Source organism: Copadichromis virginalis, linkage group LG10 (assembly GCF_057382275.1).
Source record: "Copadichromis virginalis isolate Kocher_CV1m ecotype Utaka linkage group LG10, C_Virginalis_male_GT1.1, whole genome shotgun sequence".
Lineage (NCBI taxonomy): Eukaryota > Metazoa > Chordata > Actinopteri > Cichliformes > Cichlidae > Copadichromis > Copadichromis virginalis.
Window position 1 is genome coordinate 13,380,092 of NC_140627.1, and position 17,348 is coordinate 13,397,439.

The 17,348-nt window shown below is 41.3% G+C and overlaps 2 protein-coding genes across 2 annotated transcripts; one reads left to right on the plus strand and one right to left on the minus strand.

Moving 5' to 3' along the window:
• Positions 1–1,159: 1,159 nt before the first annotated feature.
• On the plus strand, positions 1,160–9,075 carry LOC146699973 (short transient receptor potential channel 2-like; the record flags this gene model as incomplete). Its single annotated transcript, XM_085471475.1, has 12 exons — positions 1,160–1,873; positions 1,961–2,161; positions 2,279–2,443; positions 3,565–3,739; positions 3,821–4,021; positions 4,139–4,301; positions 4,392–4,484; positions 6,274–6,466; positions 6,568–6,695; positions 6,795–6,867; positions 6,992–7,109; positions 7,586–9,075. Coding segments are annotated over 12 exons (3,105 nt in total), but the record flags the coding sequence as incomplete, so codon positions are not given.
• Positions 9,076–9,489: 414 nt separating this feature from the next.
• Positions 9,490–16,014, minus strand: LOC146699974 (ribonucleoside-diphosphate reductase large subunit-like). Its single transcript, XM_085469936.1, has 19 exons — positions 15,623–16,014; positions 14,817–14,905; positions 14,531–14,708; positions 13,713–13,813; positions 13,563–13,622; positions 12,976–13,015; positions 12,724–12,886; positions 12,496–12,637; positions 12,322–12,405; positions 12,064–12,225; positions 11,885–11,964; positions 11,587–11,788; positions 11,329–11,478; positions 11,022–11,243; positions 10,855–10,931; positions 10,631–10,766; positions 10,445–10,540; positions 10,144–10,332; positions 9,490–10,050 (listed from the first exon to the last, which is right to left on the minus strand). Exons 1-19 carry the CDS (start codon positions 15,639–15,641, stop codon positions 9,859–9,861), a joined length of 2,382 nt encoding a protein of 793 aa, XP_085326062.1. The 5' UTR covers positions 15,642–16,014; the 3' UTR covers positions 9,490–9,858.
• Positions 16,015–17,348: the final 1,334 nt, after the last annotated feature.

Here is a 17,348-nt window from a genome sequence, read left to right on the forward strand (position 1 = left end):
AGCTATGAGTTTAGCAGCAATATACAGAGAATGTTGGCAAAATTGCAGTGATTTTGAAAAATCCCTATAAACATGATCGGTGTAAAATCAAGGGAAACTTTATGTGTTTCACGACAATAATTATAACATGCATTTTTAATGAATGGACAAAATCTGACTTCCAGGAAAAGATTTAAATCAGACCCGTGAAAATTTGTAAATGTTTAACTTGCAGCTCCTTGTTTTTCCCACTGCTCCTCACAGCTCCTCTGGGAGAAATGGTGACAGCTGCTGTGTGTTCAGCAACAGCTGCCTTAATTGTGCCATGGTGCTGTTTCCAATTGAGAGACCGGAATTAATTTCTGTTTGAATGCAGTCACAGTTTGGTTTGGGCCCAGCCAAGCATAAAGTACTTTGAACCGGTAACATTTTAATTGGCCTAGCCCCGAGGGCCTTTGAAATTTGTTATTGAGTTTGTGTACGTTGATTTTTCAGTAGTCAGCCGATAGCACATGATCAGAGGACTACGGAGTTCTCAGTTCTCCTCTTTTGGAATTATTGTGCCAATCTGCCAATATCTTCATCCCTGAAGTTTCAGTGAATCTGCTTCTGTTTTCGATTTAGAGCCGCCTCTCGAAATCGTGTTGTTTTGTGATTGGGAATGGAAAAACTAACGGTAAGGAGATTTTTATTGGCTCGTGGCTTTTATTTGTTATTTGATATGAAAAAAGTAGTTGCGGGTTAATAAAACAAAAACAAAAAAGCAAGTCTAACCCTACTGTGCTTCATATAAACTGGAACAGCTTTAAAAAAATAAATTGGAATTCTTTGTTTTACTAATGTTTGTGTTCATATATGTCATGCATTTCCAAGTCAAATCTTTCCCTATTTGCATGTTCTTTTATTCCTAGTATATCTTGCTATTTTATCAAAGGATCAGTTGAATCGTGTATTTGGCCTCAGTGCCAAAAAAATCTTGACAGAACAGAAAAGCTTACCCTCAGACCTTTGTTCACTTTGTAAGCCTTGTGGTTAAAGCTTTCAAAGTCTATTTTAAGCAAACCATGATTTTTTTCCCCTCAAATCTAACTGAGTAATTTTGTTGTCTAAACATAATCAAACAGCATAAAATGGTTTAAAATCAAAGACTTCGAGTGTGTGAATCTGAGACTGCTGCTGACTTTCCCGGTCTGTCCTGCAGCCAGAGCAATGGCGAGAGATTATGAGCAAGAAGATGCGGTTCTCTCCAGCGCTCATCAGTGCCATTCAGGAGGGGGAAACAGCGCTGCTGTGTGGACTCTTGAAGACAGGTGACGGCATTACCCGTCAGCTGGATGAGTCTGAGGATCGTCAGTGGAGGGAGGCCCTCAACCTCTCCATCCGCTTGGGCAACGAGGATGCCATGGACGCCCTCCTGCAAGGAGTCAAGTTTGACTTCCGGCAGATTCATGAGGCTCTGCTAGTCGCCGTGGACACCAACCAACCCATAGTGGTGAAGCGTCTCCTGGACCGCTTGGATCAGGAGAAAGGGAACAAGATGGACGTACGATCCTTCTCTCAGGCCATATTTGATCGTTCTGTTGACAACTCTCAGTTTGCCCCTGGTGTGACCCCTCTGACTTTAGCCTGCCAGAAAGACCTGTACGAGATTGTTACCATGCTCACCCAGAAAGGCCACGTCATCCCGTGGCCACATAAGATCTCCTGCGCCTGTTTGGAGTGTTCTAACGGCCGGCAGTATGACCTGCTGAAGTTCTCCCTGTCTCGCATCAATACTTATCGTGGCATTGCCAGCCGTGCCTACCTGTCCATCACCTCTGACGATGCCATGCTCAGCGCCTTCAGTCTCAGCAGAGAACTCCGTAAGCTGTCACAGAAAGAGCCAGAGTTCAAGGTCTGAGGAGATTCATAGTTATCCCTGCTCACTATTCATTACGGGTGTCTCTGTTGCTTCTTGACTTATGGTTAATTTCTCCTACAGCCTCAGTACCTGAGCCTGGAGCAGATCTGTCAGGAGTTTGCCGTGGAGTTGCTGGGCATGTGTCGCAACCAGAGCGAGGTAACCACTATTTTGAACAGCTGTGGAAATGAAACTCAGGATTCCTTGGATGAACAGGCCTTTGAGGAAGGAATCCCCAGCCTGTCTCGCCTGCGGCTTGCAGTCAATTACAACCAGAAGCAGGTAGCTAGAATTAGAAACTGATGCCAACCAAAGACAAGTAAGATAAGAAACAATCAATTCAAGTAAGATAAGAAACAATCAATTCCTGTCTTCTCTGTTTCTCTCTGTTTGTGGCAGTTTGTGGCGCACCCAATCTGTCAGCAGGTTCTGTCCTCTATCTGGTGTGGGAAACTGGCAGGCTGGAGAGGTAGCAGAACGGCCTGGAAGCTGTTTGTCTCTATGGGAATCTTTCTTACCATGCCCCTTCTTTGCCTTGCCTACTGGATTGCACCAAAGTCAAAGGTCACACACTCTGTAGTAGCAGGTTGATATTGGATGTACATAAATATGTCATGTGAGGTTAGGGATGGGTATCGTTTAGGTTTTATCCGGTACCGGTGCCAAACCGGTACTTTTGAAACTGTGCCGGTGCTTAAACCGGTGCTTAAAGAATGGAGAACACAAAATTGGTCCAAAAACCTCTCATGTTCAGCTGTTTTTTTTTGTAAAAAGATAACAATGTTAGCCTTTTCTGCAGCTATGGGGCATATATGGTATCACTCTTGGCTGCAAGCAGTGCTTAAACAATGGAAAAAACATAAACTTTGTCCAAAAACCTCTCATGTTTAACTGTTTTCCACTTTTTCTTTGGTCATTTTAGCCTTTTTGGCCAGGGTGAAGGGAGTATCTGCCATCAAACAAGAAGACAGCTGCATGTAGCTATGATGATGTTTGCTAGTTCACCTTACATGCATTAATGTAATAACGTGGTTAGCTTACTCAACGTAAATTACACACGAACAACATTAAGCTACTCACGCAGAGAAGAGCGGCTGCTGCTGCCATCATCATCCGTCATCATTTCTGCTACACTGGCAGGGCTAGGGGCCAGGACTCTCCTCTTTGTGTTTTTGGGGGACATTGCTAACTGCGGGTCCGATAACAGGCACCACACCCGCAGTAGATGTGCACGGCGTGAGGTCTCGCAGCAAGCTATCAAATACGGCGCATTTCTCGGCTTTAAAAAAAAACCCGCTATGCATCGCCAGGTGTTTCATGAGATTTGAGGTGTTACCTCCTTTGACAGTATCGGCTTAAAACACTTGTTGCAGGCTGCTGAGTTTGCATATTTTGCTGTGAAGTACAGCCAGACTTTTGACTGCTTTGCCTTGGACATTTTTAATCTGTAGCTCTGCTCTAAAAGAACGTACGTACCTGGCCCCGCCTACTATCCTCGGAAACGTAAAATGATTGGCTAGAATCTAAAGTGTATCACAGCTCAGGAAAAAAAAGCACCGAAATGTGCGCTGCTTTTCGGTCTGGTTACTACCGTTTATGTCAGAACCGGTGCCATGGATACCGGTACCCATCCCTATGTGAGGTATTATTTCAATTTTAAGTTGACTGTGTTGTTTGTTCCCCAGCTGGGAAAGCTAGTAAGAATTCCTGTGATCAAGTTTCTTCTTCACTCTGCATCCTACCTGTGGTTTCTCATTACATTACTTGGGGAATCGATAACCATGGAGCTATATCAGGACACATTTGCTTCCCGGCAGCAGAACCTTCTGCACAGCTCCTTCCACATGGTGTGGGTGGTCGGTAGGTGCACTTTCTCTAGTTTTAACTTTTAGACAACAGCCATTAGATGTGAACAGGGTTTGGATTGTCTGTTTCTTAAAGGATTCTTCTGGTATGAGTGTAAGGAAGTGTGGATCGAGGGGCTTCGGAGTTACTTCCTAGACTGGTGGAACTGCTTGGACGTGATGGTGCTCAGCATGTACCTGGCATCTTTTGCGTTACGTGTGCTTATCTTGCTCAAAGGTTTCTTCCTCTGCCATGATCATGATGGCACAGAGGAGTGTGTCTACTTCACCCAGACTTGTAAGGGGGAAAAAAATCATTCATCCAAAATGAATGTCACAAATCTCAATGCTCAATTGTTTTTTTTTTTTTGTTTGTTTGTTTGTTTTGTTTTGACTCTGTGAAATTGTCTTGCAGCACGTGACAATTGGCACCAGGAAGATCCTCAGCTGATTGCCGAGGTCCTCTTTGCAGTGACCAGCATGTTAAGCTTCACACGGCTGGCATATATCCTGCCAGCCCACGAATCTCTGGGAACACTACAGATCTCCATTGGAAAGATGATTGATGATATGATGAGGTCACTTATATCTGATTCCTTATATTTTTACATCTGAATATACAGAACCAGAATTATGTCAATGTTTCTTTTCTGTTTGTTTGTTTTTAGATTTATGTTCATACTGATGATCATTGGCACCGCCTTCCTTTGTGGCATCAACAATATCTATGTTCCTTATGTCATTTCTCCAAATCTTGGCAGGTAAGACTAGAGAGAGTTTGAGAGACTTTTACATCATCTTTTCTGAAGGCAGTAAAAAGTATTTCTAATTTAAATGATCTACAGAAATGTAGACTAGCCCTTACAGTTAATATCTAAGCTCTCAAAGCTTGTTAATAATATGGGATAATGGTTTTTTTTACTCTATTTTTGAAGCTTAAGTTATCAGGTGATATCTTCTGAAAAAGTGCATAAATGAAATACAATAATTTCTCCAACTAAAACCTGAACACAGACTTCCTGTCAATCTCAAAGGAACTCATACTTATCAAGCCACATACACTGAATGTAAAGTGTACACACCTCTGTTGAAATACCAGTTTTTGTCATTGAAAAAAAAAAAAGATCCAAATAAATCATTTAAAAGTGTTTCCCACTTTTCGTGTGACCTATAACCAGTACAGTTCAATTGAATCATCTGTTAGGGAAGGGAGTCTACCAGCATGCTACATCTTGACTTGGTTGTCCACTTTTGTCAGCTTCTGAGGGCCTTTCTTGTGCACAACCATCTTCAGGGTAATTTCTACTAGTGAAGCCATTATCTTTTTGATTTGCATGCTTAGAGTCATTGTCATGCTAAAAAGGTAAAATTCCTCTTCAGCTGTCTGGTAGACTCCAAAAGGATTTGGGTCAAAAGCGACAGGTGTACAAAGCTGTAATTACCTCCACCTTGACTAAAGCCCCGGTTTCAGCTAAAGAAAAGCAACCTAAAAATGATACCACCACCGTGCTTCACTGTGGGTATGATGTTCTATTGGTGATGCATAGGAATTATTTTTGTACCAAACATACCAAACTTTATCAGAAAAGGCTTCCATTTTGCAACCCTACACCATAGTCCAGACATAAGGAGAACACTGGATATTGTTGTCACATGTAGTATACAACAAGGACTTGCCAGTACTGGAGCTTCAGCTCTTTTAGTGTTGCTGTAGGTCTCTGGGCAACTTCTCTGACCGGTTTACATCTCGTCTTTTCGTTCATTTTGCAACAAAGTCCAGTTCTTTCCAGTGTAATTAGTGTCCTATTTTTCCCTCTACCTTTTGATGGCTGTCTTCTCTGTTCAATGAAATTTCAAATATTGTGAAAACATTTTTTGTACACTTCTTGCAACTGATACCTTTCAACAGTGAGATCCTTTTGAGGCTTTGCCCTTTGCAACCCATGGCTTTGGCTGAAGCAGGCAACTGAGTAAATCTCAGAGAAATCCTCTTAGGACAGCTGAACTTTATTTGGGATTAACCAGAGTCTCCAATTGATGGCAGCTATGTACCCAAGAAGACTCAAAAGATGCTTCAAAGTCCTAGATTATCGGTGTACGCAACAAGCCTATTGTACTTTTGTAGTGTATATTTTCCCTAACAGATTTGTTTTCCAATTGAATTGTACAGGGGACATACTGTATACCATTAAAGGTGGGAAAATTGTATTGATTGCATCATGAAAAAACCCCCAGCATTTTACCATTGGTGTGTACACTTTCTGCATCCACTGTTCAGTATATAACATATAGACAGCTCACCGGGGGAGTCACCTGTCATTCAAAATACTCATGTCCCATAAAAATGCACAACTTAACTCTTAAAACAGATGAGTTATAAAAAGATTCACCCTTTTGTTCTGCACATCTTGGCAGTTTTGGGTAATTGTCACAAAGGCTTTATTGTTCAACCCCCTGATATTATAGCTTGATTATAACTTGTCTTGTTTTTTTTTAAAATAAAATAAAACAACCCTCACATCATGCCTGTGCCTTTCTTCACTTTCACAGGTTTAATGAGACCTTCCGCTTCCTATTCTGGACCATGTTTGGAGTTGTAAACCAGGAATATGTGGACATGCCAGAGTTTGTGTTGGCAGAATTTGTAGGAAGGGTCCTGTATGGCATCTTCACTCTTGTCATTGTCATTGTACTTCTCAACATGCTTATTGCCATGATAACAAACTCCTTTCAGAAAATTGAGGTAAAGAATTACCATCCTCCTGTGTAACGTCTACAAAAGCGCCCCCCCCCCCCTCCCCTTCTGGGATGCGCACTGACTGATGTGCATTTATTTTAATTCAGGATGACGCGGACGTTGAGTGGAAATTTGCCAGGTCAAAGCTGTACCTCAGCTACTTCAGAGAGGGCCTCACTATGCCTGTGCCTTTCAACATCATCCCCTCCCCCAAAGCCATTTTTTACATCCTAAGGTGAGCTGCAAAAATACAGATTTTAAACTAGAAAAACAGCCTTTTATTCTGATTTTTAAAAAATGTTTTAAATATATATTTTTAAAAATTCCATTCAAGGGGCATCTTTAGACGAATCTGCTGCTGCTGCACTTGTTCCTCTGAGCAAAAATATCCCCCCATAGCCTCTATAGTAAGTGTGTATGAATTGGATTTTAGTAAAAGAATATATTATCTTTTACATTTTACTTAATATATGTTAATTATACTCTATATGGCATTTAACATGTTTTATGCTATCTGTATTCTGTAAAAAGTCCAGTGATAAGGGATCTGAAGATGGCCAGTTATCGTACCGTCAGCAGGTGATCACGGCACTGGTGCAGCGCTACATTGAGTCAGCTTGCAGGGAGTTTGAGGAGACCAAGAGGAAAGGTAAAGACTCTTTCAGTAAGCACTTGATTCGTTTTTGTAGAGCGGATATACCCTATATGGAAAAAGTATTGGGCCACACCGCTTAATCTTAAGTTCAGGTGTTTTCAGTTCCATTATCACAGGTGTATAGAATCAAGCATCTTGGCATGGAGTCTGCCTTTACAAACAAAAGAGGAAATAATGGATCATTCTAAAGAAGTCATTGTGCCAATGATCTGCTGACTCAGTAACACCAGAGCTCCAAACCTTCTCTTACATTAACATCAGCACAAAAGCTTCATTTTATGGTCAGGCACCTTTTGTTGATCTAATGTTTCAGTCCATATAGTGTGTAATTTGACTTCCTGATATTCTATAAATCAGCTCTATGATTTTAGCAGGTTTTCTTCTTCTTTTTTAAGCACTGATTTCAGTTTTAAGTAAATTATTAATCATTAAAAAGCTTTTGGTGTGACTAAAGTGTTTTCTTCCCTCAGATATTGGAAATCGAATGACTGAGCTGAGCAAAGCGGTCGCCAGGATGCACAACGATCTGAAAGTCGCCCAGCAGTACGCAATGGACGATGGAAACGATACAAGCGATGCACCGACCAAGAATGGCTCCTCTGTACTGGGGAAATACATCATTGGTGCCAAGAACAATTTCAGAGGTTTTACCACCAGACAAGATGACAAATGCACAGATCTTAAGGTGACTGTGCACAGCATTGAGGAAAAGCTGGATAAAGAAAAGTTTGAAGCACAGATGGAATCAGACATTCAACAGAATGAGGTGGATGAATGTAGAGACGAGGGACAGTTTCCTGACTCTGTTGTGGTGAAAATGGAGGAAGGCCGAGCTCAGGCTGAACAAGAGGAAAAGAAGGAAATTAACTCAGATGAGAAGGAGAAAGCAGCCAAAGGTGAAATTAGTGTAAATAAAGTGAAAGAGGAGAAGAAAGGAGGAAACGGTTTTACTAACACAGAAGAAACGTTGAGTGACGAGGCCACGGATGAAGAGGCAGAAACCCTAAATGAAGGAGGGATGAACAAGGAGGGAAGAGTGCCGGATGAACACATAACCTCTGCACATGCCGAGAGCATCGAAGTGAGTGACGAAAAGATAGAAACCCAAAAAATAATCTGCAAGTTCAATCACATTGAGCTGCAAGAAAAAAAAGCAGCACAACCGAGCTGGATGAAGGGAAGAAAGCCTGAGCATAATGTAGCAGAGACGCCTCACAATGAGAAGAGCAATGAAAAACCTGAAATGAAGAAAATGATTCCTTCACCTACAGGAAGCAGCAGCTCCCAGGACATGGGCTTTGGTTCCCAAGAAGGGGAAGAATCGATCGATGGCACACCAGTGAGACCTTAACCTTTGAGGTGACCTTGCTGCCTCATTGGTCACTTTATGCAATATCTGACAAAAGTGCAGTTGATCAGAGTTTTGAGATGTCCACTTTTTCCCCATGTCTTAAAAAGTAAACAAAGGATCAGCAGAGAAACTGTCAGTTTGCATGCAAGATATTTTCCACTACCTAAAAACATTTACTTTTATCCATTCATCTTTAGATTGCCAAACATTTTGTCATGTAGTCTATTTCTAAGCCCAAGGATGAAAACTGCAGAGGCTTGCCAGCAATGCTTTAGACCTTCTTCATACCTTTAGAAAACCCCTCTTTAAATGTCTTGCAGTTTTTGTGCAGATCAAACAAAGTATAGTTGAAAGTTTTAATAAATGAGCTTTAAGGATGTTTGAGTGCAGATGTGTGTAGCAGCTGTAGCTCTCTGGATACCTGTGCACAAACTTGGAAATGTGTTTCTCAAAACCCAGAAGCTTCTGAGCTTGTTTTCATCTCCCAAGACGATTCCATTTCATTTAGGTTGTTAGTTATTTATCAGACAGACTGCTGTTAAAGTTTTCAATTTACATTCATTGAAATAAAACTCTCCTGTCTTAAAGTGTCGCCTCCTTTTATTTCCATCAGGCAGCTAACCTATACCCGTTGCTACATTGTGACAATACAGGTCTCAGCTTGCTTTATACATAATACTCCCATGAGGTCTCAGGCAGGAACACACTGGCTCATTACTTCATCACCTGCAGCAGCATCGGTCCCATGGCACATATCCAAACTCTTGCACTGGAAAATCACCTTGGCTTATAACCTTTTCTATCACAATGTCTCCTTAAACTTTGTTTTTGTTCTCATCAGCCCAACTTAAGCCCAGCGCTGCTGTCCAACAGGTTTTGATGTCCTGTAGCAAAATCCAAAACTTGTATGCAGTATCTTTAAAAATAATTATGCACAGATTGTGTTGTCATTGTAAACTACTGTACACTTGTCTCTCAATAAAAAAAAATAAAAAAAAATAATAATAATAATTATGCTGAATCTCAGAGCATGGATAATATTTTATTTTCCATTCATTTAAAATGCAGGTCAACCTGAATTCATTAGTATGACCCACCTGAAGCTAAAAGAAATATTAATTCATTATAACCTATTAATTCTATACAAAACACGCATGCAATGCTTCATGATGTAAAAAAAACCCCAAGAAAACAGAAAAAATGTTTTAAAATCCCAAAAAAATATTAAATTATGAAAACTGTAAATATTTGTAATCTGAAGACATCAGCATTTATAAACCACATGTTACAGCTTATACAGATAAAAAGCACCAAGTGTTTCAAAAACAGAGGTTTAAGTGGCAAAGCTGAGGTGATTTAGTAATGCGATTGTCTGAGCGTAGCAAACTTCATTTAAGAGCCACACATCAGGCATTCGTCTTTGTTTGCTAAGGAACAGACCATGGCTGCGGTATTGCGCTCTTTGGTCTCCTCCTTCACGCTCTTAGCCGATTGGCCCTCCTTCAGTTTCTCTTTGTTCAGGGTGAATTGAATAGGGTTGGCAGCAGGCTTTGTCCGCAGGTAGTACATGCCAGTTTTCAGGCCCTGTGGAGGGAGGAAAAAAAGGGAAGGTTTCAAACACTGTTTGGATATTTCTCCATTTCCACCTCAACCATGAATCAGTTGGTCTTAACTTACCAACTTCCAGCCATAGAAGTGCATGCTACTAAGTTTTCCATAGTTTGGCTCAGCAATGTGAATGTTAAGCGACTGGCTTTGGTCAATGTATGCACCACGATCTGCTGCCATCTTGAGGACCGTCTTCTGGGAGATTTCCCACACAGTTTTATACAGCTGCTTCAGATCATCTGGGATCTCATCAATGTTCTGAAAAGAAGAGGGACAAATTCACATTTTATTTGTTCTCCACAAGTGAAGTTGGGCTTAATTATAGGAACAATTGGAGCAGTGAAATGGAACAACTGAATAAGCCTTTTACCTGGATGGATCCATTATGAGCTATGAGCTGATTCTTCATATCCTCGTTCCACAGTCCTCTTTCTGTGAGGTCTTTCAGCAGGTGAGGATTCACAATCTATAGGACAGGTTGAAAACACACATAGTAGCCTTGCCTTTGCTGTGCACATGTCTTAACACACAGTCGGCAGATGCATTCAGCACTCACCTGAAACTCTCCTGAAAGCACCCTGCGGGTGTAGATGTTGCTGGTGTATGCCTCGATGGACTCATTATTACCCAGGATCTGGGCAGTGGATGCTGTGGGCATTGGGGACAAAAGCAGGCTATTCCTCACACCATGCCTGAGGATGGACAGGAGTAAGAACTATGGCCACCATTTATGGTTAACGTGAGCAGTAAATTGAAAACCAGGCATTCAGGAAAACTTACTTGGCAATCTTCTCCTTTAGTGCTTTCCAGTCACATAAATCTGTTGGAGTCTTATTCCACATTTCATACTGAAGAATCTGAAAAAACAAACGTGTTTGTTAGGTTTTGATCTCAAACTGCTAAAATGTATCCCAGGATGGTTTTGAGACACTCTGATATCTACTCACTCCTTTGCTGACAGGAGAGCCGGGGTAGGTTTCATAAGGGCCAAGCTCTGCTGCCAACTCACAACTGGCCTCCAGGGCAGCGTAGTACATGGTCTCAAAGATCTGAATGTTGAGCAACTGGGCCTCTGGGCTTTCAAACGGATAGCGCATGAGGATAAAAGCATCAGCCAGACCCTGCACACCAATTCCAATTGGCCTGTGACGCTTGTTAGACCTTTCAGCCTGAAAAGAGGGACAGAGAAGTTATGTTTACATAGAGCTTATGAAACCCAGCTGCATGGCTGCAACACCAGAAAGGAAGTCATACCTCAGGCACTGGGTAGTAGTTTATATCGATAATCTTGTTCAGGTTCTTGACAATGACTTTGGTAACAGATGCAAGTTTCTTGAAGTCATAGGTCTTTTCTGGTGTAACGTACATGTTGACGGCGATGGAAGCCAGGTTACACACTGCAACCTGAGTTAGGAGAACAAACCAAACTGAAAACAAGTTCTGACAGAATAATACACATAGTTGTCCCAAAAAGCTAAATTTGTTGTGACCAGTACATCTTTTACCCCTCACCTCATCTTTGCTCGTGTACTCTACGATCTCTGTGCACAGATTGCTGGATTTGATGGTGCCCAGGTTTTGCTGATTACTCTTTCTGTTGCAGGCATCCTTGTAAACCATGTATGGTGTACCAGTTTCTGTCTGCGACTCAATGATGGCGTACCACAGCTGCTGAGCCTTCACCACACGCTTAGCCCTGCCCTCCTTCTCATATCTGAAAACCAAGACCATCATTGGGACAGGTTAGCACTGGGGAAAAAAAAGAAAAAAAGCTGTTTGTTGAGAACAGAGTTTGTTGTGCTGATCTTACCGAGTGTAGAGCTCCTCAAACTCCTCCCCCCAGCATTCGTCCAATCCAGGACATTCACTGGGACACATCAGAGACCAGTCCTACAATCACAGCAGAAGGATAAGATTTGTTCACCATTTAGGAAAAAATAAAACCCTAAAGTCAACTCTGGCCAGCATGGAGTTCCCCCCAGTAATCACCTGATTGGTTTCCACTCGCTTCATAAAAAGGTCTGGGATCCACAAGGCGAAAAACAGGTCCCGCGCCCTCTGCTCTTCTTTACCCGTGTTCTTCTTCAACTCCAAAAACTCGAACACATCAGAATGCCACGGCTCGAGGTACATAGCGAACGCCCCAGGCCTCTAAAGTACACAAAAACCAAGCCATGCGATTAGCACCATTTTATTTACACTGTTGTTACACATCTTCCATAATTTATGGGAAAATCTCATCTTTACCTTGTTGCCACCCTGGTCAACATAACGTGCTGTGTTGTTGTACACACGAAGCATAGGAACCAGCCCGTTGGAAGTGCCATTAGTCTTTAAGAAACAAAATAAACACGCACCACTTTAAGTAAAAAACAAAACACATTTGTATAAATGAAAGCAACTCGTCAAAATTTTACTCACCCCAGCGATGTAGCTGCCTGTAGATCTGATGCAGCTAACTGCCACTCCAATACCTCCAGCTGATTTTGAGATGAGCGCGCACTGCTTCAGTGTGTCATAAATACCATCAATGCTGTCATCTATCATGGCTAGCAAGAAACAACTGCAGAAATCCAAACAAAGTATATTAGGTGGAAAAATCCCCACAGTATCAGAGCGTATCAGCACCCTCAATTATAAATTCTTTACCTGGACAGCTGGGGCCTGTTGGTGCCAGCGTTGAACAGTGTAGGAGAAGCGTGAGTGAACCACTTCTCTGACAGCAAGTTGTAGGTCTCAATGGCTGCATCAATGTCACCTTTATGAATCCCGACTGACACTCTCATTAGCATGTGCTGGGGTCGCTCGGCAACTACAGAGAAAGACATTAAATAGTTAGTCCCTGATGGCCTGCACCCATAAACATGCTTATCAATAAGTTGTAGGGAATTTAACTCTCACCTTTGCCATTAATCTTCAACAAATATGATCTCTCAAGAGTCTGTTAGAGAAAAAAGCACAAATTAGATTCATAATCATAGTGTATGCACAATAGGGGTCAGAGAATAAAAAAAAGGGGTGAATACTAGTGATGTGCGATACCACTGATTTCCTTTCCGATCCGATACCAAGTAAAATTCAGGGTGGTATCGGTGATACTGATCCGATACCCATACTCTGTACAAAAACTTAATCTTTCATTGCATTTCATAATACAATATATAATTGTATTATGTAATTGTAATAAGAACATAACCATATTGCTTCATAATGATTAGAGGACATCAGACAACTTGTTTTTATTGCTTAATAATGCAGAATAATCATATAGAAATAAAAAAAACTGACGTTGTGCGCTATACTGATACTGACAAACTTTGACACAAACTTTGACGACATATTTTGCAGCTGAAAAACCGGGATAAACCACAGTGTTGGTAAAATATTCTGCATAATGCAACATGTTAAACATTGCAAAAGTATCGTATTCTGGTAATATGTGTGTCTAATGGACAGGATGTTAAATGTAGGGTAAAATGAGAAATTACCTTAAACCCGAAGAAGTTGTAAGAGAAATCTCTGTCGTAAATGATTGACGAGTTGAGGCGCTGCAAAAAATTGAGGAAAATGTGTTAAAAAGCTTCACCAAACCTTAACTGTGAGGAGACGAACAAAGGATAAAATCAAACCCCACTTACAGCCTTGTTTTCAAGAACAATGTCCAGCGTCTCCTTGGAGATCATAGGAGAGTGACGTTTATTTAAAGGGTTGATATAGTTGTAGAGGTCTTCCATAACGTCTACACAAGCAAAGAGGAATGTCAGTTCAATATTAGTGCTGATTATTTAAGTCTTCCTAAAAAGCTAAGCAACTTCCTGTTTGCAGCATTATTAGTTACTACAAAAGATGTGCACCAGGGGGTGTTATAGTAGACTACAGGTGCTATGATTTCAATGTAAAGTCATACCTATAGATACATTTCATGAAATGCACAGAAATTCAGGAAGTTGGTGCAGAGCAGGGGTGTCAAACATAAGGCCTAGGGGCCAGAATCGGCCCAGAGAAGATTTTAATCTGGCCCACTGGATGGTAATGCATAGATTTTGACTTTTAATTATAATTTCAGAAGTTTTGCAGTGTTTCTTAATGATAAAGACTCTACTGCTATTCATACTACACCAAAGTAATTTTTTAAAAAGATAATTAAATGACATAAAACTTTCCACTATAGGACTTTGTCCTTTGAACTACCAGAACTTTTTTGTGCGTGTCATTTTTTAGATTTATCATGTAGTTTCACTGGTCCAGTCTACTTAAGATCAAAGTGTCAGAGTATGGGAAACCACGCAAACACGGGGAGAACATGCAAACTCCACACAGAAAGACCCCGGCCTGATGTTGGAATTGAACTCAGGACCTTCTTGCTGTGTGGCAACAGTGCTGCCCCACCATGCCACCAATTTCTAATCTCAATGAGATTTTTAACCTGGATAAATAAAGGACTAATGAAACTCACCACTGAATACTTTCTTGGTCTCTTTGTGCAGGTTAGATACAGCGATGCGTGCAGCCAGGACTGCATAGTCTGGGTGTTTGGTTGTGAGAGTGGCAGCAGTCTCTGCTGCCAGAGTGTCGAGCTCCACTGTGGTGACTCCACTGTACAAACCCTGGATCACCTTCATGGTAATCTGGGCCTGCGGAAACACAAGATATCAGCTTTTATATTAATTCATCACCTGACCTTTCTTTGTCTCTCTCTCTCTGTCTTTTTTTTTTGGGGGGGGGGGGTGTTAGCAACTTACAGGATCCACAAAGTCACAATTGAGTCCATAACAAAGCTTCTGGACCCGAGAAGTGATTTTATCAAAGGAAACTGCCTCAGGGCGTCCATCTGAAAACCAAACAAACAAAAATAACACAAATTTAATTCAGTAGTCTTCAAACTCCTTTGGTCGTTTATCTGAAGTAAAGTATCCTAGCTAGTTAATATAACTTAGTCTTAAACACACCGCATATCACCGTCTAATTGACTCTCCTGCTCAATTTATTCCCCCAGTTTACTCATTAGCTCAGATGAGGCTCCCAGTGATCAGCTGCCCAACCATTTAGTGTCAACAAAAGGCAACACCCCGCTGCTGCTGCGCGCCAAAAAAAACAGATGATAAAAACACGCCAAAAAGCGCCCTCCCCACACACACATCTGTCACAGAGGGAAGCCTGTGGACATGGTGTAAAACAAATTTAAAATTTCAGCTGTCCTGCTTCTATTTTGAATACAAATGTTACATATGTAAATAAAGAAGACCAAAACAACATAAGAAGCCGGGGGAAAATTAGCAACCGGTTCTGTCCGCTTCTTCTGCCCTTTCATAACTCGGGAGTCTTTGTTTGGCGTTTCGACGGAAACACCACACAAAGAAACAAAAGCACCTTTAACGTGTATTTAACACACATGCACACAAAATATGCAATGTTTCGTTGTGCTATTAATATTTACTGCAACGTAAATACATTTCAAGGCTTCCCCCTCCCACGACTGTACCAAAGCCGGTGACCGGGTTTGCATCAGCCTCTTTGATAATGGAAGTATTAAAGTTAGCTACAGTACCTCGTTTGATAACATGCATGATGACAAATGAAGCGGCGGGTCTCCTCAGAAAGCAGGTGCTGTTGGTATCTTCTCAGCTGGATGCTGGAAACGAGCTAAAGAAACTGTGGCGCAAAGTAGCTAACAACAAGCTTATAAACCCTGTGAGAACAATCAAGCATCACAGCAGAATCTCAAACTGAGCGCGCCAAAGAGCCCGAAGTCAGTTACACCAAAGTGTGTCAGTCGCTCAGCCAATCACACGAGACTAATAGGCTTCTAAACCAATCACGTTCGTCCTTTTACGTTTTCCGGTGACCTCTTTCCGGACCAAAAATCTGGCGGGATGCAACAGTAGAACATGCAATTATGTTTCTACAACAGGACTGGCTCGTCCGTGCAGTTTGGCGACGTGTTTATAAACGTCTTGAAAACCAGAAACAAGTTGTAACACCGAACTTCATGTTTATATGTGCCACAAGCATAGCTCTAGGAAATCTACATCTGCCTTTCATAGTCATATGCGGAATACGGCTGTATAAATGTGTGGCCGCCCCTGGCGTGCACACTCACAACAATGGCTGAGCGCAAACAGACTCCTGTGTGGACAAGTTGTTGTGGCAACACCACTGACGTCGTCAAACACCTCGGAGTAAATCACATCACAGAATATGATAAGCTTATGTTGAGGCGAACTGAAGAGGACGACAGGGACAGGTGCTGCTAGGGCGAGACAGACGTCTCTGGCAGAGTCCTTTAGTGCTGCAGGCAGGCAACATGCTCAAATAGTGCACAACGTCAGTTTTTTTTTTATTTCTATATGATTATTCTGCATTATTAAGCAATAAAAACAAGTTGTCTGATGTCCTCTAATCATTATGAAGCAATATGGTTATGTTCTTATTACAATTACATAATACAATTATATATTGTATTATGAAATGCAATGAAAGATTAAGTTTTTGTACAGAGTATGGGTATCGGATCAGTATCGCCGATACCACCCTGAATTTTACTTGGTATCGGATCGGAAAGGAAATCAGTGGTATCGCACATCACTAGTATTGACACGATTTTAAATGAGTTTGTCAGAGGGACAGCTCAGGTTCAACTTTTTGGAGAGGCAAGGTTGAGGTGGTTTGCACATGTGCAGTGGACGGATGTTGAAGATGGACCTACCATTCAAGAGAAGAGAAAGACCACATAGAAGATTCATGAATGTAGTGAAGGAGTACGTGCAGAGAATTGTGTGTGACAGAGGAGTATTTGTATATATGCATCCATGCAGGGGGGCTGGAGCCAGCTGTCTCAGGGCGAGAAGCAGGGTACAACTATGGGCAATTTATAGTTTCCAATTAACCTATCCACCACTAACTGCATGTCTTTGGACTGTGCATATTTTTTATACATTTACTTGGGTAGCTTTGTTCTATTAATTTTGATTTCTATTTTTTAATTATCTTTTTTTTTTAACAATTGTATTACATTTATTTTGTCATATCATATTTCAGTATTTAGTACCCGTTTTATTTCAGTAAGCTATATACTAGTCTACTAATTTAAGCAGGTCTGTTATATGTTGCGTTGAACGGAATTTTTAACTGCTGTAAAAACTTGTGGGATTATCTGTTCTTATCTTATAAGATAAGAGATAAGATAAGATAGAACTTTATTAATCCCTCGGGTGGGTTCCTCTGGGAAATTCGACTTCCAAAAAGCACAGCAACGACCGAAGTTACAGTTACAG

Excerpts from the sequence above, each read along its gene's own strand:
- LOC146699974 (XM_085469936.1), bottom strand. Across the intron at positions 13,623-13,712 it reads TTGTTCTTGAAAACAAGGCT|CGCCTCAACTCGTCAATCAT; the intron begins GTAAGTGGGGTT and ends AATTTTTTGCAG. Across the intron at positions 12,638-12,723 it reads AACAGGCCCCAGCTGTCCAG|TTGTTTCTTGCTAGCCATGA; the intron begins GTAAAGAATTTA and ends GGATTTCTGCAG.